The sequence below is a fragment of the Pipra filicauda genome, unplaced genomic scaffold (assembly GCF_003945595.2).
Source record: "Pipra filicauda isolate LSUMZ 115617 unplaced genomic scaffold, ASM394559v2 scaffold319_size1146426_pilon, whole genome shotgun sequence".
Classification (NCBI taxonomy): domain Eukaryota; kingdom Metazoa; phylum Chordata; class Aves; order Passeriformes; family Pipridae; genus Pipra; species Pipra filicauda.
The window spans coordinates 935,747-962,391 of NW_024104442.1; the positions used below are offsets into that span (position 1 = coordinate 935,747).

General features: G+C 54.1%; 1 protein-coding gene across 3 annotated transcripts in view; it reads left to right on the plus strand.

Annotated features, from left to right (window-relative positions):
- LOC113996710 (ankyrin repeat and fibronectin type-III domain-containing protein 1-like) overlaps nt 1-26,645 on the plus strand; it is a 192,826-nt gene that overhangs the window by 21,358 nt on the left and 144,823 nt on the right. For all 3 annotated transcript variants that reach the window (XM_027737923.2, XM_027737919.2, XM_027737922.2), the window contains exons 2-3: nt 136-329; nt 6,427-6,644. In XM_027737923.2, coding sequence (XP_027593724.1) covers nt 257-329; nt 6,427-6,644 — 291 coding nt within the window. In that variant the 5' untranslated portion in view covers nt 136-256. The remainder of the gene's footprint in view (nt 1-135; nt 330-6,426; nt 6,645-26,645) is intronic.

Below are 26,645 nucleotides of genomic sequence, written 5' to 3' on the forward strand. Positions count from 1 at the left end.
ACTTTTGCAACCTAAACAATTCCATGATTTTAGGAAGGGCCCTATGCTCAGTAGGCAGCATGTGTGTCCCAGAGGGGTCCTGTGAAGCCCCATCCCTCCTGCTGAAGGGCTGTGCCCTGTGTTCTCTCCCCCCAGGTCTCTGGACAGAAAGCTGCAGCGACCGCTCCTGGGCAAGTCCCGGACGCTGCCCAGCATCCCACAGTCCCCGGTCCTGAGCAGGCTCCCCCTGCTCGACTCCACGGCCTACAGGGAGGAGATGCCGGAGCAGAAGCCCTACAAGAAGTGCTCGGCCTCTGACCACCAGAAAGGCTGCACGGTCCCTTCAGCCGGTGAGTTCTGCGGCACCGGGATGAGCCTCCCCCCCTTCCCACTGCAAAACCCCAGAGAACCTTCCCTGCTTCTCCAGGGGCATAAATAACACGTCCAGCTCCAGCCTAGGTGGGGTTTATCCTACTCCAAAACCAGCCCTTCTTGACAAACTTTTGGGTTTTTTTGCCCCTGGTTGGGCCTTTCTTTGAGCTTGGTACTTAAACCTCCCCATCCCTCGTATTATGGTGATGAAAAAGAAGAGTTGGATGTTGAAAGGCACCCCAGGTGGAGAGGTGATACCTGGAGCATTCTGCCTGGGGGTGGTGCTTGGATCTTTCTGCCTCTGGATGAGCTGCCTCTCCTGGCCACATGTGCCTGGGTGAGCTGCTCTCTCAGGAGCTCCTTGGCCTCTGCAACAGGCCCAAGTGCCTCTTTTCTGTGCCATGAAGTGGCTTCAGGGCACTCATAGATGGTCTCTGTCAGGAACAGTGGCAGGAGCATCTCAGTGTGCTCTTCCCACAGTCCTGGCCTTGGAGGTTTGTGAATGCTCCCCAGCCTGGCAGTGTGTGTTGGCCCTCAGTTCAGCTCTGAGGGTTTTTATCGTGTTCTTCTACTCTCATGCTGATCCTGATGAAATACTAATATGGTTGGACCAGCTGCTCTGAACAAGTTTATTGGCAAAACCGCTGGTGGCCAAAGTGTTTCAGTGCTTTTGGTGCCAGCAGGATCACGCTGGGACTATAAAAATAATGGGAAAAGGGATTATTAGCACTGAAACAAAGATAAGGCCTGCAAGCCAGGGCTGACAACCCAGCACTGAATAAAATCCTTATAAAACAGCTCCCTTCAAACAACACCCTTGGATTTTTTTATTTTTATGTTTTTTTAAGTCTAACCCGCTCACAGTTGGATCCCTGTGTTACCCAGCAGAGCAGCTGTCCAAACCATGGATTAATTTTAGTGCTTTGCAGGCTGCATTTTGTTTTGCGATGCTACTAATTCTCCCCAAAGTCGTGCACAGAGCAGATCTGGGATGCTGCTGAGCCCATCCTGCTGTGCTTGTCCTGGCAGAGCCCCTGGGTGTCCTGCAGCTCCTGAGCAACTGCTCTGCTGTGTTTGGGACCCACGTTTTTTCTTTCAGCCCATCAAATTGCTGGAGTGGGTCTTGGAATGGGAAGAATACCTGTAGTATTGTAGTAGCATCCACCACAAGGGATAGCATAGCACCCCCTCTGCAGGTCCCTGGTTGGTGTGCTGGTTGTTCCAGGGAGCTGTGCTGGAGGGAGAGGGAGAGAGGGAGAGGGAGGCTGGTGTAAGACCGTGGGGTCCCAGAGTGAGTCAGACCCACTGCAAACTGGTCAGCCTCTGCTGCAAGCACCTCCTCTCCTGTGAGGGGCTCGAACTCCATGGAACAGCCGTCCTGGAGCAAGCCCTGTGCACAGCCCTCCCTGCACAGCAGGAGTGAGGAAGGGCCCTGAGTTCACATAACAACGGTTCAGGATCTTGCTTTACTCCTGGCTGGAAGGTGCCAAGGATGCCAAGAGGAGGAGAAGGTTTAGGAAAACCCTTGTAGATTGGAAGGCTCCCTGCACAGCCAGAGCCTTGGATGAATGAATGAGGAGTTGTTTTCTGTCCAAATCCTCCCGTGTTATTTTTCTGGCTCAATTAGGAGCTGCTAATTAACTGCTCATGAAGGCTACCAGGATGCTGTCATGGAGGAGAAAAAGAAGGGATGGCACTGCAGGATGGGACGTCTGGGCAGCAGGACAGGAGAGGGGCAGCACGGGGCGAGTTAACAAGCCCCAGGATGCTGGCAAGGAAAACAGGATTCCCACAGGGAATTCCCACAGTTACAGCAGGGCTGCGGGGTGTCGGGAGAGAGAGGAAATGGAACAGGTTGCCCAGAGAAGCTGTGGCTGCCCCACCCCTTGGAAGTGTTCAAGGCCGGGTTGGACGGGGCTTGGAGCAACCTGGGCTAGTGGAAGGTGTCCCTGCCCATGGCAGGGGGTGGGATGAGATGGTCTGTAAGGTCCTTTCCAAGTCAAAACATCCCATGATTCTCTGATAAGTACCTTTTCTTAAAGAACTGGTGAATTTGCTTTGAGCAGGTGCCATCGCTCCCCATTTGAGGCAGGGGGACATGGCCAAAATGAGCTCGGGAAGAGGCTCATCCACAGGGACATGAGGTTTGGCAGGAGCAGGGCTGTCCGTGGGAGCTCATCTTCCTGGAGAGTTCACCACTCCATGGGGAGGAAACTGCACTCTGCCTCGCTGCTGTTTTGGGGGGCCACGAGCAGAGGAGTCACCAAGCAGGGTGGGAGAAGTGAGTGACGTGTGACATCCTCATCTGACCATCAGAACATGTTCCTCAGCCTTTTCCTTTGTGTCCCATGGTTCCAGTGTGTCAGTGCTGGAGGAGGGATGTGTCCTGTCACTCCATGGGAGGACACAGGAGATTGTCCTGCTGTGGCACCACAGCTCCTCTGCAGATCCTTGTGAGGGTACCAAGGTGTCTGGCGGGGAACTGGGGCCCCAAGGATGGACAGAAGAGCTGAGCCTGCGACTGCTGAGCCTGCCAGATCCTCTCCTCTCAAAAAAACCCTTCCTTTTCATTCAGAGACCGAGGCTGGGCTGGTGAACAGGTCTGGATGTCCTGTTGGTCTGGTTTTGGTTTTCCCCTTCAGGTAACCCATAACAGTGGTGTGGTCAGGTGGGACAGGCCCCAGGTTTTCCTTCTCCATCATATATCCTTCAACCCCTTGCCTGGAGCAGTGCTCCTGGATTAACCCCAAATCCTTATGGCCACAAGCCTGGGATATAGCAGGGGGAAGACAAGCACAAATGAGGCTTGATTGAACAGGGGCAGTGCCTGCCTCGTCCCAGCGATTATCCCTTGGGTGTCACACTGCAGTGTGCCAAGAGATTTCACACAGGCTGGTGGCACAGAGAAATGAGCTGCCTTTCACTTCTCATCCCTTCTTCTCCTGGGAAGTTTTAGGTGTGAGACTGAGAAAGACTCTCTGTTGCTCTCTATTCATCCTACAGCAGCAGGCAGGGGATTCTTCTCAGCCTTTGGCTGCCTGCAGCTCTCACCTGCAACTCTCACCTGCAACCCTCACCTGCAGCCTGCCCAGGGAAGTTGCTGCATGTGGTTTACATTCCTGATGCCTTGCAATTCCCACCTCTTGCACCTGGAAGGAGCAGACCACTCTGGAGCTCTTCCCTGCCTCCCCCCTTCCCTTGTCTGTCAGGCAACATGCAGAGCTCTTCAGGAGCTGGCTCTGTGCCCTGCTGTGGAGCTGGGAAGAAGCGAACTGATAGCAAGGTTGGCGTGAGTTTATTGGGAGTTTTGCCCATGGGAGGAAAGGAAAGAAGCCAAAAGGAAGCAGCTGGATTTGAGCTTAGACCAGGATCCTGGAACTAATTTTCCTAACGCTTGCAGGGATCATCCTGTCCATGCTCAAAGGAGGTACTGAAGAGGCACCAGGTCTGTCCTTGCTGCCTCCTTCATCCTTTGGTGTGTGTCCTCTCCACCACTTCAAATTCAGAGGGAAGAAAGGCTTTGCAGGAATCGTTGCTGTCAAGCCCAAGAGGATGTTTAGAAGACCTTTCAGAGGTGCCCATGTTGAGGGCACAGCTCTGGGTGCCAGAGGGGTGAGCAGCTCCAGGGCAGAAGAGCATGAGGATGGTTGGCCTCCAGGCTGTGGGTTTCTCCTTGTCCCTGGAATTTCCTCTCCAGTTTGGATGGGACACTAAACAACCTGATCTAGTGAGTGGCATCCCTGCCTATAGCAAGGGGGGTGGAACAAGATGAACTTTAAAGTCCCTTCCAACCCAAACCATCCTGTGATTCTATGACTTCTTGATGTTTCCCTTCTGACCATTCTGGGCTTGATCATTGATTTACTTGTTTGGCAGTAATCAGGAACAAGCTCCTTCAGCACACAGAAAATCCTTTTGGGGTAGACAAGGCTCTCTCCTGCAGTGGCTCCCAGGGAGGAGGGACCACAGTTTGGTGAGGATCACTCCTTGGGGAAGCCAGGGAGCAGCTCCTGGACTGTGCTGGAGGATGCAGCTCCTGTAGCTCCTTGGAGAGAGAAGAGACCAAGAGCAGCAAAATCCTTGGGAAACTGGAGTCAGTGAGATCAGATGTGACCCAGATGAGGCTTGAAACCCAACTCATCCTCGGGAGAGCTGTCCTGCACGGAGGAGAGGGTGTCCTCTCCCTTGTTCAGCACACAGCCTTGGACTCCCTCGCCCAGGGTGGCAGAGCAGGGGTGCCTGGGGCTGAGCACCCTGTGGGGCTGGGAGGGCACAGTCCTGGAGACAGAGGGTGGCACAGGCAGTGGCTGGGCCATTGCAGGTGAGCACGGGGGCACTGGGGCTGGTTCCTCCCTCCGTGTGTGATTTCCCTGCGTGGCGGGTGGGTCTCCTCCCGTTTCCTGCCGCGTTCCCGGGGCGATGCTGCCTCTGCCTCCCAGTCTGGATCTGCCTTCGATTGACGTGTTTGTGCGTTGAACAATCACAGCTTTCAAACAGCAGTTCCTGTGTTGTGTGAGGTGACATTTGGAGAGGAGCAGCAGCAGCTTATTAAATTGAAAGTAGGGGAGGAAAAAAACTGACAAAGTGCTCGGAGTGCTGTGCTCTGGGTTGCCTCTCTCATGGAATCACAGAATAGTTTGGGTTGGAAGGGACTTTAAACCTTATCTCATTCCAACCCCCTGCCATGGGCAGGGACATCTTCCATTATCCCAGGTTGCTCCAAACCCCATCCAACCTGGCCTTGGACACTACCAGGGATGGGGCAGCCACAGCTTCTCTGGACGACCTGTGCCAGGGCCTCACCAGCCTTACAGGGAAGAATTTCATCCTCATATCCCATCTAACCCTGCCCTCTGGCAATGTCAGTAGGTGGTTGCTCCTCTGGTGACTTGTAGTCTAGCCTGTGTCCCATCGTGTTCCATGTAAACCCCACAGCCTTCCTGGGTAAACTGGACTGGGGCTGGGTTTTACCTTAGGGCCATTATCTGCTTCAAATTCTGGAAGTGTTTTGCTCCTCAGCCCTGGAGTAGTGGGGTCATGGTTGTTTGTGCTCAGAGGTGCTGGGATTTTAGTAGTGAGACACTTGCCTTGGGAAGAGGCTGCAGGAGGGGCAGAGCCTCTGAAGACAACCCTGTGAGATGCACTTTTGGGCTGAAAATTGATAATTTTTCCAAGAATTGAACAAGAGGCTTTTATTGTTTGTTTGTCATGGCTTGAGCAGTGATTTTGGCTTAAGGGGGGAGGCAGGGCAAGCTCCAGATGTGAAGAAGAGCTTGGCAAGAAAAGCAGGCGGCATCCGAACTGAAGGGAGAAGAGTGGAGCGGTGATATTCTGGAGACATTTCCTGTTGTTTGATTGTTTTTCTCTTTTGTTGCAATGAAAATGTGGTCAGTCCTGCCCTGGGAGCACCAGCCTTGCGTGATGCTGCCTGTCCTCTACCACTGCCGCCACTGTCAGTGTCAGTGAGGTTTGTCCCCAGGCTCTCAGCCCTGCAGAGCTGCTGGGGACAGGCTGGTGGAGACAGGAGGTCTGGCTTCTATCCTTCATGTGGCTGTTGATTTGCTCCTGGCTGTGCCATAAAGGGTTTTTTTTCTGCAGCAAATCCTTTTGTAATTTGTAACATTTGTGGTGCCTCATTTTTCGCATACACAAAGCAAGATTTCAAGACCAGGTTGAGCAGGACTTGGAGCAACCTGGACTACTGGAAGGTGTCCCTGCCCGTGGCAGGGGGTGAAATGAGATGAGCTTTAAGATCCATTCCAACACAAACCATTCCATGATTCTAACTATATTTGACTGATCCCTGCCAGGAAGGTGTTGGGGGCTGTGGATAGGTGGGGCTGGGCACATTGGGAGCAGGGGCTCTTGCCTGGGGCAGGGGATACTCAGGGGTTTGCAGCAGGGATGTGCCCTCTGATCCCTCCCTGGGGAGTGGATCCCACAGCATCTGTACCCCAGGGCCTGCAGGTGGGTGTGGGATGGGATGCCCACTGAGCATCCCCCGAGGTGTGCTGGAGAGTAGGACATGTCCTGGGCTGTGGATCTGATGGGGTGGCATGTCCTTGTCCTCCCCAGGGGAGGCCTGGCGGCTGGAGGATGACTGCACGGACCCCCCCCGGGACCCCCAGCTGGGCACGGCGGTGGAGGACGCCCCGTTCAGCTACTTCCGCACCCGCTCCTTCTACATGAGGAAGAGCCTGTCCGTGGACAACCACCTGGGCTCCCTCAGCTATGCCGTGCACCCGGCAGAGACCAAGGCCGAGCGTGTCAAGACCAAGCTGCGGCGCCAATTCGTGAGTACTGGGGCCTGCCCCACCCCCATCACACACACACGGCTTCCCACAAACACCGACGGGGGGGAGAGCTGTTCTTATGGCCAACATTCCCAAAACAACAGACAGAGAGGCCGCTCCAGTGTGGTGGAGCACCTGGCAGTGGCAGCTCGAGTTTGCCCACACCGTGGCAGAGCCCCTCGGCCGAGGGGGTTCCTGGCTCCCTGATCTCGGTGGGCTGTCGCTGGCTCAGGGATGGCTGGTGCTCAGCCAGGTGAGGTGTGGGACAAGGGCACGGTCCCTGGGCTGTCCAAAGCATGGAACGAAGCTGAAAGTAGGAAACAAGCTTTCCTGTGCTCAGCCTCACATGCATGAAGAACTGCATCTTCCCAACGGTTTGTCCTGAGCCAACAGTGAGGGGCTGGGGCAACGACGAGCCAGCACTGAGTCCCTGGGGCAGCTCAGCCCTTCCTGGCCCTTTGGAGCATTCTGGTGGCCGGACAGCTGGGACACGCCAGGGCTACACCGCAGCTGCAGGAGCCTCTGATCAATGTTTAATGGGCTTTGCCTCTTCTCTTTCCCAGAGACACCCGATCCCGGGGTTTGTATGGCCTTGTCCTGCCTCGTTAGGGGCTTGGGGATGTAATGAGGGCTCGGGTGTCTCCGTGATGAAAAGCACTTGGTGTTGATTGGCAATGGGTGAGAGCATTGGTAGGGAGTGGGGGCCTGTGCACCCTGAGGTGCTGAGGCTGAGGGAGTGGGGCTCATCCTTCCCCAGGCTTTGCTCAGACACATCTGAAACCCCCGAAATCGCTGACGTTCCTCTAACCCAGAGGAGGGGCTGGTCCTCCTCTGGAGCTGCTCCTGCTGTGCCTGGGCTGCGTCGCTGCTGGACAGTGTGAGTCTGGGGGCTCTCCCTCCCTGCTTGTGCTTGGGTGGATCATTGGATGTAATGCTGCTTTTTCCCCCGGAGGACAGTTCCACCCTCGAAGCGTGTTGGTGGCAGCAGTGGGTGCTGTGGGGGTGAGTCTGGGCGAGCTGGTCACGACCCAGGCACTGCCAGTGAACCATCTCTGTGGGAGCTGCTGCCTTGGCTCGGGAAGCAGGTGAAAGCTCAGGGATGGAGATGAGTGGCTGAAAGATGCTGGAGCTGTTCAAGCTGAGGCGGCCCTGCTGTGGGGTAAGACAATGTCTGCTTTGTCTGTCTGCCTGAGTCTGCGGCCCCAGGTGCACCCAGCACAGCGGGAGGGACAGGAGGGCACTGGGACACTGGGGACCATTCCTCTTGCAGGGATGTTTTTTCAGTATCTCCTTGGGACTTGTTCCCCATGGCCTCCCTTCTGCACGTGTGGAAGCCCTTGGACTCTCAGCACAGTGTCCTGGTGCCTACAGAGAGGTGGGTTCTGCCCTGCCCTGTGGAGCAGCCCCCTGCCCCTGCCCGCTCGATGCCATCCCAGCACCTCTCAGTGCTGTCTGTGGCCCATTTGATTTGACCTTCGAGTTCCTCAGGTTTTGGGGACCTTTAGCTTTCTTCAGTGTATCCCTGGAGCTGAGTGTTCCTCAAGGAACAGAGTAGGACTTCTATAGGGTGTGGATTTTTTTTTTTCCCCTGCTACATCATTTCTGGTTCATTCTGACAGGTAAAAGCTGTGGTTGCTGTAGGCTTGGCTATGGTCTCTGACCTTGTGAGACCTGCTGAGAAAAACAGACTCATCCTACTTGGCAAGGGCATCCTCAGGACCCTTCAGAGGAGTCCTGGGCAGAAAGTGTGGAGGAAGGTGAGCTGATAACCCTTACTGAGGCTTGGGCCAGTACAGGACCAGCATTCCCCACACAGCTCCAGAACCTGGTTTGTAAGATGAAAGTAAAGGTCCTGCCAACCTGGGGAAGTTGTTTCCTAGAGCAGTTCTGGGCTCTGTGTCCTCCCAGGGCTGGGTAGTCACCTTCCATCTCCATACTGGAGGTGTTACAGCTTCCCCTGGGTCCGTGTTGTGCCCTCATCCTGCCTGGCACCTGCTCTGCCCAGCCCTGGCTGGTGGAGGAATCGATGCCAGGGGGGATCCACTCTCCTCATGCCTGGCAGAGCACGCACAGGAGAGAGCATGATTTGCCTTTTCCCACTGGCTCATCTGGGACCTTTAGGAAAGTCCATGTTTAAAACTGGATTCATTTTTCCGGGCTGTTGCACTTGCCCAGCCTGTAACACTGATTCCTGGCTTTGCTCTTTCCCTGCTGACAGTCTGAACCACCTTTGCCATGCGATGTGGCTGCTCGGCTTCATTTTCACATTCCCCAAAAATAGAATTTTGGGAATTGCTGAGTGAGGGGGGAGGCTCCTGAGGCTTTGGGTGGGCAGCAGGGACCCTACGCTGGCAGGATGGATGGAGACAGGGCAGAGCTATTGCCCCCATGAATCCAGTGCTGTGTGGCACATCTCAAATCTCACATCATCAGGCTCTGCCTAACGAAGGTTTCGCATGCTGGTCATGGACATCTGAGCTTGTTGAAGGGAGAATTTATTACAGCTTGTGTGAAAACACTGGAGTCTGGCCTCCCTGCATCCCTGCATGTGGAGAGCTGGATGCTGCTGGGGCTGCTGAGGTGCAGAGGGAGCACCTGCAAATCCTGCCTGGCCCCGTTGTCCTGGAGCAGCCGCCCTTCCCGTGTCTGCCGAAGCCCAGCACCCCTGCCTGCCTCCCAGAGCACCGTGCAGGGTGGATTTCCTCCACCCCCCCATGGTGACATGTGTCTGCGGTCCCACTCTGGTGTGTGATGGATCTGCATGTACAGATTACTGGAATTTGCATAATTTGAATTTTAAATGAATTCCAATTTTTGTGATTGTCAGGACTAGTTTTCTTTCTAATAAGCCTTTCCTTTTAGCTCCTCCAAGGCCCGTAGTGCTGTCAGCGATCCCGCCCTGGAGACAGAGGAGCAGTTGATTGCTTTTGACACCTGTCTCTCACACGGATCCCTGGCCTTGTCCCAGTCACTCCGGCTGTGATGGAGACATGACCAGGCTGGGACTGTGCTCCGAGACCTTGGTGTGTTGTTTGGGGTCACTCGGGCATGGCAAGGGCCTGGTTTGGGTTTTGTGCCCTGCTGGCTCTGAGACGGGCAAAGAGGAGCAGGGAGGGGACCTTCTGCAGTGTCCCTTGCCCAGGGGCAGGAGGAGAGTGACATGGCTGAGTTACAGACTGTGCTGATCTCCTTGTCTTCGCGGGAGAACTGATCATTAAAGGCAGAATTAACCCTGTTAAACTCAGCATTAACCTCACAGAGCATTAAAGGAGGTCACTAGGCCTGAGTCACTGTCTGTGGTGGCTGCAGGGACAGTCAGTGCAGATCGCAGCAGGGCTCTGAGGGGATGTAGGCTCTTCCCTCTTCCCCTGGGGAGTTTGAAGGTCTCTGTATCTAGGCCAGTCATTCTGGCATTGCCCACTGACTTTGTGACATTATAAGGAAACCTTTCAGCCTGATGGCACAGATCCTGCTGCCTCTGGAAGAGGAGGAGCCAGTGGTGCCCAGGGTCCCACCACCTGGATTTGAGGTCTCTATCCTGACCCCCCAGCTCCTCCCAAACTACATGCTGCTCCCTGTGCACGAGGGAGGAGTTGGCCAGTTTGTGCAGGGGAGATGGAGCAGATCAACCCTTGGCATTGCCATGGCATCCCTGGTGCTGCCCCAGCTGCACTTGTGCTTGCTGTACTTCCTCTGTTTTACAAGTAGGTGACTCAAGGTTGTGTTGCTTCCCTGACTCTGCACTAATTAACTTGACTCTGCGCTCTCATGCACTAATTTATTTTTTAATCATCATTATTTTTTGGGTAGTATTTTTCCAGGCAGTGATTCTGATATGAAATGTCTGTGCCCTGCAGGTAACACTTAGAGCACTGTTTGTCTTGGGAGCTCTACAGATGAGCTGAGCAGAGGTAATCCCTGCCTTACAAAGCCATGATGAAGGAGGAAAGGCAAACCGGGATGGTAGAGCCTGGGCAAGGGGGGCAGCGAGGGGAGGAACTCACTGTGTGGCAGAAACTTGATCACACCTGGTGCTCACTGGAGTCACTCACAGGGACTGGGCTGGCATTGGCTGACATGTACCTGTCCAGGTTTTCCTATTCCCATGAATAATGATCAACCCAGAAATGCCTCCTGTTGCTGGTGGTCACTGTAGTAATATTGGGGAGCACATGGGTCAGTGCAGAAACCTCCTCACCCCAGAGCAGCACCAATCCGTGGGATGTGAATATCCCAGTCTGGGCTTTTGGTGCCAGCTGAGCTGGGCAGAGCCAGAGACCTAGTAGGACATTGGTAGAACTCCACTCTGCTTTATCCCAATGGTTTGGTCTCGTTCCTAAGTGTGCAGGGACTTCCCAAGTCTGTGGGGTGCAGCCATTTGTCTCCTGTATGCAGCCAGTGCTGGAGGCTTTGGCATGATGCTTTGGTGACAGTGAAGTTGGTTACCTGCTGTAACCCCACCGGTACCAGTGAAATCCTAGCTCTCTCCTTGCTGTTGGATTCTGTTCTGACACTGCTACAAACCTGGTTTCAGAAAGTGTCAGCAAACAGCCAGAAAATGCTTGGCTGTGCCTGTAGTTCAGTGTGACAAAAAGAAATAATAATAATAAAAAATTAGAATCATAGAGTCCCAGAATGGTTTGGGTTGGAAGGACCCTTAAAAACGATCTCATTCTACCCTCCTGCCATGAGCAGGGACACCTTTCACTATCCCAGGTTGCTCCAAGCCCTGTCCAGCCTGGCCTTGGACACTTCCAGGGATGGGGCAGGCACAGCTGCTCTGGGCTGAACAAATGCCTGTGCAAGAGACAGGTCAGCTGTGCTTGGTGGGGAGGTGGAGCAGAGCGGTGGGTCTCCCTGGATCCACGTACACACTGCCCCAGCCTCCTGAGCAGAATGGCAGCGAGTGCCTGAAGGAGGTGGGTGCAAAGGCAGGTGAAGGATGAGCTCTGTGTATCACTCCCTGGGCCCAGCCCCTCCCTGTCACATTGCTCATTTTCTGACTGTTGTTCATTGAGTATTTAAAAAAACCCAACAACCTGATAAATAATGTGATGTTGGAGACAGAGAGCAGCTCATTCCCCTGAGAGCAGGGAAGAGGCTCCCTGTGAATCACCCCACTTTGCAAATTAGTGTGGGAGTGAACAGGCCCAGCGATGCTCCAAACACAGACCTACCCGGCTCATTTCTTTGGTGAACGTGGTTTTATTTCCAACAGCAGCTTGTGACGTCCCAGCAGGTTCTTTTTGGTGGCTGTAGTAAAGCAGGGATGGCTTGGGAAAAGGAGAGTGTGCTCTCAGCATTCCCACACAAAGGGAGATGTCTCCTGTTGGAGGAATTAGGAATTAGAGAGGCAGATTGTGAGGATCACTCCAAGCTGGGCTGGTTCTGTTGGGGTTTGGGACAGTGTGATACATCCCACTTGGGCAAAGCCAAGCTGGGGCCAGGTATCTGTGACAAACAGCATGGACTGGCTGAGCTGGGGCGGGTGAAGCCTCTCCTGTTTGCTGTCAGTGATGTGGGCCCGGTGCTGGGCAGGGTGAGAGCACAAGGCTCTACAATAAACACACAGGAACTGTGGGACCCTGAGCTTGAAACTGGAAGGGTTTTTTTGCTGAGGACTACTTTGGGTTTGATTTCAGTGCTGCTGTTGCGAGGTGGGTACTAGTGAGAACTACATATAATTTTCCAGGGCTTTCCCAAGAAAATATGCAGGCTAGCTTCGGTTCTTTCCAAATAACTTATGCAAAGTATCATGAAAGAACCTCTAGATTAAAAATACAATCACAATGAAAACCCAGCACGATCTCCCTGCAAACCTGCAGTGATTGCTCCCTCTGCTGGCTTTGCTTTGGGGAGGAGAGCCTGGGTCGGGCTGCACAGGGCTGGGGATGCTGTGGGGCACGAGGAGGTGGTGGAGGGAGCATCCTACGGATTGTCAGAGGTAAAAGCAGTAGCTTCAACAAATCCAACTGCAGGGTCCTGCACTGGGGCCGGGGCAATCACAAGCACAAGTACAGGCAGAGACTGGATCAAGAGCAGCCCTGAGGAGAAAGACTTGGGTGTTGGTGGGTGAGGGGCTGGACATGCCCCGGCCGTGTGTGCTGGGACCCAGAAACCCCCCGTGCCCTGCGCTGATCCCACAGCGTGGGCAGCAGGGGAGGGGGGATTCTGCCCCTCTGCCCCCTCAGGTGAGACCCCCCTGCAGAGCTGCCTCCAGATATGGGGGAACCAACAGCACAAGGACGTGGAGCTGCTGGAGAGAGTCCAGAGGAGGCCACGGAGATGCTCCAAGGGCTGGAGCCCCTCTGCTCTGGAGCCAGGCTGGGAGAGCTGGGGGGGTTCACCTGGAGAGGAGAAGGCTCCAGGGAGACCTGAGAGCCCCTTGCAGGGCCTAAAGGGGCTCCAAGAGAGCTGGAGAGGGACTTGGGACAAGGGATGGAGGGACAGGCCAAGGGGGAATGGCTTCCCACTGCCAGAGGGCAGGGTTAGATGGGATATTGGGAAGGAATTGTTGGCTGTGAGGGTGGTAAGGCCCTGGCACAGGTTGCCCAGAGAAGCTGTGGCTGCCCCATCCCTGGAAGTGTCCAAGGTCAGGTTGGATGGGGTTTGGATTCACCTGGTCTAGTGGAAGGTGTCCCTGCCCATGGCAGGGAGTGGAATGAGATGAGCTTTGAGGTCCCTTCCAGCCCAAACCATTCCATGATTCTCTGAAGTTTCCAGCCTCTGATGCATTAACGTTTTGTTTCTTCACGAGGAACATCAAATGCTCAGAGAGCAGCAGGGCTGAGGAGGAGGAGAGCAGAGTCCTTTGCCAACTTCCAGTTTTACTCTACTTCTTCAAGGAAGACTTGCCAAAAATGTGCACCGTGTCCTTTGGTATGTGAAGTTTGTGTGAAAGAAAAAAATAACCACAGTAATTTAAAATAAGTGAGACACTATTTTTGTGAGCTGGTGGGTTCCTCCTCCTCCTCAGGACTGGAGTCTCACAGCGTGAAACTCAAACGAGTTTTTGGGTGGGAGCTGCAGCCTGGGCGGGGTCTTGGCAGCGCAGGGTGGGCTGGGGATGCTTTGGGCTGCAGCCAGCGATGGTCCATCTGCGTGGAAAACCAAACGCTTTTGGATGCCTTGATCCTGCTGAGCGCACAAAGACTTGTGCTGGCGGGGCCCAGAGCAGGTTTGGTTGGGGTGAGGAGGTGCCTCTCCCAGTACAGCTTCTCCTCCTTTGGCTGGCTGTCCCCTCCCAACAGCTGGCTGTGATGGTGACAGTGGCCACACGTCGGCTGCCCAGATCCTTCCTGGCCTCTGTATCCATCCAGGCCCTGGCTTCTGGGGTTGTTCCTCTTAATCCCAAAGTGCACACTCTGGTGAGTTTTGTCATCCTGATTTCCTTTTCTTCCGTGGTTTAACCACAAGAACGGCTTTGTGATGGCAGGTCCCTGGATCCAGCCTGGTCACTGCTCAGACCATGTCCCATCCTCTGCTGACTGTGGGGCCTCTTGGTCCTCCTGCAGACCTTCCTTTTGTGTCCCTTGGAGATCTGCTCTTCTGCTCTTCCTCTCGAGCATCTTGCTCTTGCTTTCCCAGATCTCAGACAGCAAATCTGTTGTAGTCTGTCCTCTTAGACTCACAGTCTTTGGGTTTTCCTGATGTGAGGGAGGCAGGTGCCCCAGGTTCATGAGCAAATGCTGCAATCCCCAGATGTCTTTCATTAGCCATTGGAGCGTGCCAGCGAAGGGAGTACTTTGACAACCTGAGGTTTAAATGCTTCAGAGCACTTTCCCTGCAAGCAAATTCATACAGGGAGGTGCTTGTACCTGAATAAGCCCTTTGGGACACCCTCTGTGGCTTCATAGAGACTCAAGGATCTGGCAAGTGGATTCAGCTGCAGGCCTGGGAGCATTTGAGTGTAGTGCTATGTGGAGGTGGCACTTGGTGTGTGCTGGATGCCATCAGCTGGCTGCTGCAAACCTCTCCAGGAGCAGCCTGCCTGGGTTGCTGGATAAATCACCAGTGGGCTGTAAAGAATTTTTTTCCTTTAGAAAGCATGGAGCTGTGAGATGCAGTAGCAGCTGTGTGCTGCGAGAGGTCTCTGCAGCACAGCACTTTGTGCACCCAGCACAGAGCGGCTGCTCCGGCTCCTCTCACCACCCCTGGATGAAGTGCTTCGTTTTACCTACCCCTGCTCTCACTGGAGAGCTCTGAGTTCTCAGCCTCTAAATCATGGGATCTCATACTGGTTGGGGTTGGAAGGGATCTTAAAGCTCATCTTGTTCCATGGGCAGGGACACCTTCCACTAGACCAGGTGAATCCAAATCCCGTCCAACCTGACCTTGGACATTTCTAGGGATGGGGCAGCCACAGCTTCTCTGGGCAACCTGTGCCAGGGCCTCCCCACCCTCACAGGGAACAATTTCTAACCCTGCCCTCTGGCAGTGGGAAGCCATTCCCCCTTGCCCTGTCTGTCCAGGCCCTTGTCCAAAGTCCCTTTCCATCTGTCTCGTACCTCAGTCTCCCCACTCCTTGCACTTTGGAGCCTGTGGAAAACTACCAGAGCTCCCCAAAGCACGGGGGGGGTCACGGTGTCAGCACGTGGTGGCCACATCTGACTGTCCTTCATTAGTGATGCTGTCAGGGCTCTGTGCTCTCCCTGCCCTGCAGCCAACACTTGGCTCTTTGCTGCATCCACTTTCTAGGGTGACCTGTGACCGGGGTGAGTGGTGGGACGTGACCCTGGTGCTCCCTGGGCGTGCTCATCCTGCTGCAGGTTCTTGGGTCCCAACACCTCCTGCAGGGTTTGCTGCCTGCTGGGTGTTGCTGGATCTTACAAAATCATGAAATCACAGAATGTGCTGAGTTGGAAGTGACCCACAAGGATTGTCCAATCCAACCCTCACCCCTGCACAGGCCCATCCCCAACAGTCCCACCCTGTGCCCCACAGGATCATCCAAACCCTCCTGGAGCTCTGGCAGCCTTGGTGCTGTGCCCACTGCCCTGGGGAGCCTGGTCAGTGCCCAACCACCCTCGGGGGGAAGAACCTTTTCCTGAGATCCAACCTGACCCTGCCCTGGCACAGCTCCAGCCATTCCCTGGGTGCTGTCCCTGGTCCCCCCAGAGCAGAGCTCAGTCCCTGCCCCTCCTCTGCCCCTGCCCAGGCAGTTGGAACTGCAGTGAGGTCTCCCCTCAGTCTCCTCCAGCTGAACACACCAAGTGCCCTCAGTGTCCTCACACAGCTTCAAATCAAGGCCCTTCCCCATCCTCGTTGCCTCCTTTGGACGCTCTCTAATGGCTCAATATCTTCCTTATATCCCAGCTGAGGAGGGAGTGACTTTGGGGGATGTTGTTACAGACCAGAACCCACACCTGAGCAGAGGTTTTTCTGGCCCACAGATGGCCTTACCTGCCTCTCCCTGCAGCTCCCATGGCAGAGCTGATCTTCAGCAGCTTCCCTGGCAATGCAGTGTGTGAGGACAGCTGCCACCCTGCCTCACGGGATGCTGGCACGGACAGGGGAGAGCTGATGTGTCCAACTTGTGTTGCCATGTGTCTCCTTTCCCCCTCTGTGCATCAGTGCCCACCCTGGCACATGGGAACATACTGACAATGTGAGGTTTGTCTGGGCATGATCTTGAGCTGGTTGAGCTCCTTGGGGAAGGCTGACAGTGGAAGGCAGAAGGTCCAGTGGAGACTGAGGATGGGGAAAGTTCTCTGCCATCACAGGGTCCCTGGCAGGGTCTCCACAGGTTCTCTCCCTCACCAAGAGGCTCGTGGTTATGTCTGACACTTCCCAAGGAGCACAGCGAGGTGGAGGCTCTGGGAAGGAGCTGGCAGTGATCTCAAAGGGGATGTTGGGGCTGGAGATTAAGTGGAGCATTTCCGGTGGGAAAGCTGATGTCTGGGCTCAGGTGTCACCTCACTTTGACAGCAACAACAGCCCCGTTGCAGTTGGGAAGGATGGAAAAAGAAAGGAACCTGAAACCTAAGAGCTGTTTTGCTATTTACTTTGGTTCTGTTTTTACTCCAAGAATAGAAACAAAGACGATGGATTTGCATCACCAGGAGCAACTTGAGGAGGGAGGAGGAAGCGATGGGGCCTCATTAGTGGCAGGAATGTGCTGGCAAGAGGAGGACCTTGGTGACAGGGAGGTGGTTTGACCTGGGGGTTCCTATTAGCATTTGGTTCGTCTTACTTGTGTTTTATTTTTTTAATGACCAGTTTGTGAGGTTCAACAAGCAGAGCCTTGTCTCCACAAGGGAGCACTGGCAGAGAGAGCCCAGGGTGTAGCACAGAGGAAGGTGCCCTTGGAGGTGCCCCAGTTGCATAGTCAGGTCTTGATCTCCTGGAAAGAAAAGGAGATTTATCTCCCTCTATTTAGAGGGCTTTGCATGTTACATGTAAAGCTGTTCTTCCTCGTTCCAGCTGCTGCAGTGGCATCTCCGGTCTGAGCCTGGTCACACCAGAGGACTCAGAAAGCAGTGGGATGGTGATGGGGTTGCTGTGAGACCTTCAGCCCTGCTGACCCTCACCCTGGGGGAGGAAGGGCTGGGGTGGATGCTGTGGCTGAGGAGCTCCTGATTCCTCGTTTCATGGCAAGGGCCGTGCTTGCTGCCAGGCTGATGAATGTGTCCTTGCTGAAGCCTCCAAGCAGCCCAGGAGAAGGTGACCTGGCACCCAGGAGCAACTGGCAGGGTAACAGAAAGGCAGAATGATGTTTTTGTGGGGTGAGAACTTCCCTCTGTTTCTTTGGCTGTTACAGAGGTGTCCAAGTGCCAGCATGATAACATTCAACTTCTGGATCTTCCTGTTCCCTGACAGCAGAAATGTTCCACTTTGTGCTAAGTTTCAGCACTTGTGGACACTTTGAGGAAAGCAGCATGAAACTGCTGTCTTGGAATGACCCTGTGGGCTTCCAGTTTCTCTGTGCGCTGATGTGGTCCTGGGAAGACCCTACATGCTCCCAGTTTCTTCATGAGGTTTTGGGGTCCTGACACTCTTGTCTAGGCCTCTGTTACCTCCTGGGGAAGAGAGGGAGGAAACTGGTTGCTGGTGCAGAGCAGATAAGGAGCTCCATGTAAGGAAGCCCCACGGGACATTGATAGGGCCGTGCTGGACCTGGGCCTTGGTTCAACTCCTGCTGCCTTCCCCCGTGGCAATAACTGCATTGCCTGGTGAGGAGGGGCCACACGTGTGGTCTGTGATTTACCTGGGCTGCAGGGGAGCACGTGCCCAGCCCGGCTGGGGCTCCTGCTTCTTCCTCTCTGCAGCGGGGGGGATCATTCCCTTTCAGTAGTTGGCCTCTGTGTCTTTATGGGTGGGTTCCTCTTCCAGGCCTGAAAGTCAACAGCAAACCCTGTCCAAAGCTTGACTGGTTCATGCAGCTTTTTGTTCAGATGACCATTTACTGTTCCTTGTGGCCAGCAGGTACCCCTGGTGAGCATCTATGGCATCAGCTCTGGAGCAATAGGATGTGCAGTGGCTGCTTGGGTGGGAGGGTGGAGCATTGGCTGCCCCAAAAAGTAGGGAAAATAGAGTCCCAGTGCCTGGTCTGAGAGGGGGCTTGTTCTGACTGTGGGCCTGTGCTTGCTGTGGAAAGGCACCAGGCCCTTTGCACTGGGATCGAGCCTTGTGATGCTCCAGGAGGAACACACAAACCACACAGTTCCCTGGGAGACTTTCTGTTGTTGAACTTGTTTTTCCTCATGGGGAGGATTTGGACAGGAAGCAGGAGGGGTGCTAGAGAGTCCTAGAGGGATTCGGGTGAATCCAGCCTTTCCCCCAGACCTCTGGCTGCCCTGTGGCTCTGGTGTGCTCTTACCACATGTTTCAGGGTGACAATTTGTTCATCTCACTTCTGGAAAGCACTGGAACAGGCTGCCTGGAGAGGGTGTGGAGTCTCCCTCACTGGGGGTATTCAAACCCCCCCCGAACACAATCCTGTGCCATGTGCTCTGGGATGACCCTACTTGAGCAGGGAGATTGGACCAGGTGACCCCTCCAGTGGTTCTTCCAACCTGAACCATTCTGGGATTCTGTGACAATGCTGGTGGTCTGATACAGCATTCCCAGCCTTTCTGCACTGAGCCTGTGAGGAGGCATCTTCTCAGGGAGGTGTAGGCCCTTCTGCCATCCTTCCATCTTCTTCCTCAGGGGGCATTGACACCAGAGAGCCTTTTGATGTGATTACACATTGCCTAGTAAATCAGCAAAGCTGCTTTGTCATCTGAGAAGTTGAGTGGGGAAACTGCAAATCTTCAACTGGGGCATTGCTGTGAGTGAATTAATAACTGGAGCATCCTTGGGCATGGCCTGCTCTGAGTCTGTCCGACAGGACACACCGAGCCAGAGACTGAGCACCATGTGACAGGAGCTCTGCCAGCTCTGCCAGCTCCTGGGGCTCATGCACTGATTTAACACCAAACTGGTTTTAGTTTCCAACATGTTCAGCAGATCAAAGTGTTTTCCTTCCCTACCCATGGCCACAGGCATCCACAGATGACACCGCCGAGCTCCATGGTCTGCGGTGCCTGACCTCCCTCTGGGGGTGTCTGTCCTCCCTCTGGGGTTGTGTGTCCAGTCAGGGTCCTGCTTTTTGAGTACCCTTTTCTTGCTTTCAGTGGTGACTGAGAATGCTGAGCTCCAGCCATCTGTCTGTTTGGGCTGGATTTTCAGGGCAATCCTCCAGGACTGTGGTGTGGTGAGGTAGATGTGCCCCAGCACATGTGCCTGTGGGGTATGGATGGACCTGTTCAGTTTTGGAGCGTTGCTTTCAGCTTTACAAGGGTGAGCTGCTCTTTTCAGGCCTGCAGCCCTTGAGACAGTGACAGGCTCAGCTTTGTCTGGGGTTGGGCTTTGAGCCCTTGTGGGAGCAGCAGATTGGGATGGGCTGTGCTTGGCACCCGCAGTCCCTCTGGTGCTTGTCCATCCTGCTGGTGCCACTACAGTTGGGTTTGGTTTGTGCTCCTTGTTTTCTGTGTGTGCCCCATCATGGGGTTATGGGTCTGACAAAAGCCCAGGTGCCTGTCTTGGAGGAGCATCAGTGGAGCTGGGAGAGCCACCGGGAGCCCGAGTATACTGCAAATGCTTTACTGTGGAAATTAATGACCTTGCTGAGAAAAGGCTGATTTTTCATCCTGGGAAGGAAATAAGTGAGGAAGTTACTGTCACAGAGTGGTGAGGAAACTCAGTAAAGCGGTCTGGGAGCGTCCCAGGGCAGAATCACAGAAACATAGAATCTTCTGAGTGGGAAGGGACCCACAAGGATCATTGAGTTCAACTCCTGGCCCTGCACAGGACACCCCAACAATCCCATCCCATGCCTGAGAGTGTTGTCCAAATACTCCCCGAACTCTGAAAACCTGGGAAAGAGCAGAGGGTGGGATCCATCTCTGTTCATCCTGCAGGAGCCCCTGCCTGTGGAACTGAGAAGTGGCTCCTTCATCCCCAGCTGGCACAGAACGACAATAACTCCCTGCCCTGCTCATCCTCCCGGCCACCCCACCTGTAGCCCCAGCTGGAGGTGATGGGACCCTGGCAGAGAGTGCAGGGGGCAAGGCTCAGGTTTATTTTAAACCATGTGCACAAGGTCCTTGGTTGCTGTGAGTTGGTGTGGGGCTGCAGGACACTCAAAAGTGACACACAGCTCAAAGCCTGGTCTAAATATTTTTAATTACCCTGCATTTGGAGACCTTTTACAAACAGAAAGTGACAAGCCATCTCTTTTCTGTGGTCTTGGCCACAGAAAAATATTTAGATCAGCAGCAAGGCAAGTAATCTTGGTCCAGGGCTTTACTTTGAAGGTTCTTTTTGCATAGGGTTGATCTTTCTTTAGTCTTGGTTTTGTTTAGGAGTTCCCATCATAGGCAGACTCGGACCCTCACACCCTCGGACGTGTCTCCTTTCTCCAGGACCATCCAACACCCCCACAGGCATCGCTCCCCCTTCCCAAAAAGTTATTGTTCCTAGAAAGCAGAGCAGCGCTGCTGGAATGTTAATTGGGGGAAGTGAATAACCAGGGCTCCCCTCTCCCCTTCCCCAGCCCCCTCTTAACAAGCAAATTGCATTTATTTAGTCATTGAAGGCCCTGTCTCTCCTCCCCTGGGCAGACTGAAGTGTCCATTGTGCAGCCCCACATTGGGATTTGCTGCCATTTGTTCGAGGAATTTTTTTTTTAAGAAAGGCAATTTTTAAGGAGGGTGGGGGGCACAACACCCCTTTCTCTCTTGCTGCAGGGAGAGATGAGTTGTGGTGGGCAGAGGTGGGCACGGGAGTGGGTTTGTCACTGGTGCCGTTCCCACAGTCACTCAGGCTTCACTCACCTTTCCTTGTCAGCCTCATGGAGGAGGCAGGGAATGTGAAACCCAGCCTGTGTCTGCAGTGGGAAGCGAATCCATCGTGCCTTGCTGTGTGCTCAGGGTGCTGCTCCCTGCCAGCCCTGGGGCCCTGCTCCCCAGCCCATCAGCCCAGCCCAGTTGGTGGCACTGGCAGGGCTGTGGCTGAGCCTGTGCTCAGCTTGATGGGAAGAGGTTTTCCGGGCAAGAGTGAGGCTTTGAAGCCATCCCTGCAAACCCACTAGAAGCTGCTGAGCTGGCCCAGGGGGATTGTGGGTTTGTATCTTGTGTTGCTCCGTGGTGAGAGCTCCATCGAGCACAGCCCGAGGCCCAGCCCAGCCTGGGCTCTGGTTTGTGGCCGAGATTATGGTTTCCACAGATGTGCAGAGCTGGCTGGGGGCCCCCGGCTGGGCTGGGGCAAGGGCAGTCCCCAATATTTTTGTTTTCCTGCTCACTGGGCTTTGGATTTACCAGTTGAACCACTGGATGGGTTTTAGAATCAGGATCATAGAATGGTTTGGTTTGGAAGGGAAGTAAAAGCTCATCCCATTCCATCCCCTGCCATGGGCAGGGACACCTTCCGCTATTCCAGGTTGCTCCAAACCCCATCCAACCTGGTGCTGGACATTTCCAGGGATGGGGCAGCCACAGCTTCTCTGGGCAACCTGTGCCATCACTTCCAGGCAAACGATAATCCAGATCAAATGAATAATTCTACCAAGTGATTAAAGTAAAAACAGGTAATTCTGCAGAGATAGCATTGGGTTGAAAACTGAGGGCTCAGTCCCAAATCTCTGCCACAAAGCCCTGCAGGATTTCAGGCCCTTGGAAGGCAAATTCCCCATGTTTTGTGCTGACTTTAGGCAAGCAGACCTGGAAGTGAGGAGCACTGCACGGCTCCCAGCGGCACCAGAGGGATGGTTTGTGCTGGGCTGATGCTCAGCCCCGTCTCATGCCCTTTTCATAGAATCCCAGAATATGCCAAGTTGGAAGGGACCCACAAGGATCATTCAGTCCAACTTCTTGCCCTGCACAGACACCCCAACAATCCCACTCTGGCCCTGAGAGTGTTGTCCAAATGCTCCTTGAGCTCTGGCAGCTTTGGTGCTGTGTCCAGTGCCCTGGGGAACCTGTTCAGTGCCCAACCACACTCTGGGGGAAGAACCTTTTCCTGAGATCCAACCTGACCCTGCCCTGACACAGCTCCAGCCATTCCCTGGATCCTGTCCCTGGTCACAGAGAGCAGAGATCAGAGCTGCCCCTCCACTGCCCCTCCTGAGGAAGCTGCAGACTGTGATGAGATTCCTTCTGCAAATCAACTCTCTGGAAGCTCTGGATAGCTCCTGCTTCCCAGCTCTCTTTTTCAGATGGCAGACAGTGCTTTGCACTGATGGGTATCTCTTGCTGCCTGCCCCATGTCCAGTTGCTCACCAGCTTTGTAGCACCTGAATGTGCAGAAAACCCCTCAGAGCAGCAGAAGGCAGGTGTTGGATGCTGAGCCTGCTTGGTGGCAGCAGCTCTGCAGGACCCCTCTTGGACTGGTGTTTGATGTTAAGTGTAACAGCATCGGTGCCTGCGTGGGAACTCGCACCCCCTCCCTTGGGTGTGCACCCCCCCTGCACACTGGGGTCACCCCTGTGCTCTGCTTGCTCGAGGTTCATACAAAGGGAGCCATGTCCCATCTTTTCCATAGGTTAGACCCCATGTTTTCCCTTCCCAGCTCCCTGCTCGAGTGCCCGTGCAGCTCCAGCCGCTCTCTGTGCCTCTCGTTCCCCCCAGCCCTTGCCTCTGCTCACTCTCCCTTACTTCTCCTCCTCTCCTCTCCTGTTCACTCTCCTCCTGCAGCTGGGAGAAGCTTTGCTGGGGTAGGGAGAGGTGCAGGCTGGCACTGCCATGTCTGGGAGTCAATGGGAGAGGCACCGTGGTGGCAGGAGGAGGTGGCAGGTCCTGGCTTTACCCATCCCCTCCTTTTTTCAGTGCAAAGGAGGGCGAGCAGCAGCTGAACCAGACCAAATTCTGGGTGTCTCTGTTGCATTTGGAGACTCTTTGTTGCCCATGTGTTGCTGATTTGTATATTCATGATTAAACCTGCAGCTGTCCAGCACCAGGAGGATTTGGGATGAATGACAATGACAAGAGACAAGGTCTTTACAAATAAAGTAATCATTTCTCCCTGCACTTCTCATTCATCCCCTTTCAAAGGGTCTCTGTGTGACGCAGATTTGCTGCACTTTGATGCTGGGACTGCGAGGAGGTGTCTGGATCTTGCAGCCCCCCTTTATTCCCATGGCAGCCGTGGGTGTGATGACGTGGGAGGAAGGGGCAGTGTGTTAAATGCTCTGATAGTTTCTAATGGTGTCAAAGTCTGCCATTTAAATTGGGACTTTCATGCTAGAGAAGAACTGAAAGGGGAAGATGGGCGTGAAAATCGATGCCGTGGCCTCTGTTCCTCCGCAGCGTCCCTGTCGTGGGTGTTGATCAGCTCCCTCCCCTGGTCCTGCTTCCCCTCCCACTGGAGCTTAATCCTCTGCTGATGGCATCCCTGTGTTGCCATGGGAATTGCTTCACCTCTGCCTGCTGGAGAACTGGAGCTGGATCTGCTGGTGGTGACCCAGTGTGGAGGTGGCACCATTCCTGCTGGGTCCGTGGTTGGCACCGAGGTGGCTGGAGATCAACACATGCCCTGCAGCAGCATCAGGGGACTGGGACATGGGTGGCATCACCAATGTATGTCATGTTTTAGCTGTGACTTTGACTTTTTACTGGTGTCTGCAGTTTATCATTCAGAAGTGTTGGCCTGTGCTGCTGAAGGCACAGTGGGTGGTCAGTCACCTGAAGGTCTCTCCCTGGCCCCTGGTGGTCCTGCCTCCTCATGTTCCTAGGAGTTGTACCCTACATCCACACTGCTGTTGCCTTAGTGTGAGGTTCTTCTAGTAAATGTTCCACAGCTCATCCTAAAGCTTCCTGAACTGACCACAACTTCTGGTCCTCACCTTCCTGGAGTCTGAGAGACCAGTATTTGCCCTTCAAACTCCCCAGAGATGCCTGGCACCTCTCCCTTGGGTGCTGTACAGGCCTCTGCTCCCTCCCTGGGGATGGTGATGGGAACAGGAATGGCTGCTCCGATCTCCTGGCACGGCATGAAGGGCTCCTGGGAGAGCAGTGGCAGAGGGCAGGGGTAACTCGGGATGGGCTGTGGCCCAAGGCTGTGTAGGAGCCATATCCCCAAGGGGTGTGGGAGCCATGTCCCCAAGGCTGTGGGACCTGCCTGACTGAGGAAGGACGGGGGCAGCCTTGGAAAGCAGAGGAGTGTGGATGAGATGGCTTCACTCTTACAGAGGTGATGAGCAAAGCCCCAAGTATTTAAACAAGGTGTTCCCTTGAGCTGAGGCTGATGTGAGAGCTGCCTGTCCTGTGCTGCATGGTCTGAGTGAGGACAGACCATGGTGGGCACAGCTGTGTGCCCTCATGAGGTGTCTCTGCAGAGAGGAGGAGCTGTGTGTACCAGCTGCTGACATTCATCCTGGCGCACGGCCGAGGACAGGCAGCTGCCAGCCCACCCTCGGAAGGTTAGTTGGTTGCTGATGGTGTTGGATGTTTTTCCTAAGCTCCACCTCACCTCAGAGCTTTGAAGCTCCACAGAACTCCAGTGTGAGAGGAGAGCTCAGAGAGGTGTGGTGGGATTTCTGTGGGTCCTGCCTTTAGGGATCATGGTGTCTGGGAGCTCCTCAGGGTGACCTGTGACCCTCCTGTGCTGGCAGGGAGCACAGGTTGTGGCAGGGAGCTTTTGGGCACATCTTGCAGGAGGTTGGGGGTTGTGCTCAGAGGTTGATGGACAAGGGCAGCTCTTCTGTAAGTGACATAGACAGGGCACTGTTGTGGCATTGGTGGGGGGAAGATCTGTGGTTCAGTGCATCCCTGGGCACCAGGGCTGGGGGGAAGGAGATCTGCTGGACCATGATCTTGCTGGTGTCCAAGGCCAGGTTGGATGGGGCTTGGAGCAACCTGGGCTAGTGGAAGGTGTCCCTGCCCATGGCAGGGGGTGGAACGAAATGAGCTTTAAGGTCCCTTCCAACCCAAACCATCCTGTGATTCTAAAACAGAAATGGATTGGGCTGCATGGAAAAGCTGGAAGCCATGTAGTAGGTAGGACAACCTGAAAAGTGCATTTATTTCTGTGTTTTTGTGGTGGGGGGAAACAGTTTTCCCCCTGCAGTTATAAAATGGTAAAACCCCAGGGGGTGGTGACCCTTGAAGTTTTGAAGTTTTACCCAATGAGCGCTTCTGCAAAATATAAACGTATCACACTCAGAACGGAAGAGAAGGTAGTTGTAGTTTGGTGGTAGAAGTGGTAGCCATGTTCTGAGGCCACGAGGAAGGGGCTCGGAGCCCCTTGGGGCCTCTGGGGCCCCCCCAGCCCCCGGCAGCGGGGGGCTGCAGGGACTTGGAACAGCATAAAGCTGGGCTAAGTACCTGTGGCAGAAAACTAAAGAAGTTTTCTCTACCGTGAGTGGGCAGACGGAGCAGTGGCAGAGGCAGCAGCGGACAGAGAGCAGTGGCAAAGAACCAACAGATAAGAACTGAAGAAGAAGCAAAACAGCATGCAGCCAAGGAAGACGCAGAGTTGTCTGAGAGAGCCAAGAGAAAGAGAGAGAGAAAGAGCAGCAGAGAGAGAGAAAGTTGGGGTAAGAACTGAAATAAAAACCCCAAACTGCTTTTGTGACCTTTCCTATGTGGAAAGGATGGACTCCTACTGAATGGAAGTCCTAAAACTGCAGCAGCACTGCAGAGAGGAGCTAAAAAGCTCAGAGGAAGAATGTGGAGGGGGTGACCTTGGCCCCCCCCCCCGCTGCTTGAGACAGAGCACAGAGCTCTGTAGGGACCTTGAATCCCCTGAAGATAAAGGACCGTCACGAAGACCCCTGCGCTTCGTGATACGATGTGGTGATAGCGCCCTTGTCCTGGGAAACACAGCCCACGGAGGAAGACCCTCGTCTGAAGACGAGTGGCCAAGGGGCTTGGATACCCCTCGTGTGTGCTGGCAGAGATCCAGCTGCTGCATGAGAAGAAGAGTGAAACAGATAGACCTGCTGCCTTAGAGGCTACTGCTCTGAGAGTGGAAAAGGATCTTTCCTTCTTCCCTCCTGGACTTTTATTTGGAGGGGAGAAGAGATTTGATCCCTTGTAAATACTTATGTCATGGTAGAGATAATTAAGATTGTATATAATGTACTGTAGTATTTATTTGTACAGTCATTGTAATATATATTCCCTTTCCCCCATTTTTAGTCTCGTGTGGTTGTCTGGAAAAACCCATCTCACATTGGGTTGAGATGTGGGAGGGGGCTTAGACTAGGGAATTGGATTTTGGGGCTCTCAAACCATGACAGTTTTATAATTGAAAATCCAAGCAGATGATGGTTTTACAGTCATCCACCTGATTTAAATGAAACCATCACCATTGCCCAAGGAAAGCTGTTGACAAAGTAGCTACAAAGTTCCCAGGAGCAAAAATACTGTTTGAATGAAACACAGGGCACACATTTGGGAAAAGTAGGCTGAGTAAGACTCCGAGGTATTTTTTTCCCTTTAAATAGCATGTTTGGAAGATAAGAAAGTAGAAGAAATGTTATTTGATGGTAGGTCTGTTCCTGGAGGGGAAGCACATGGA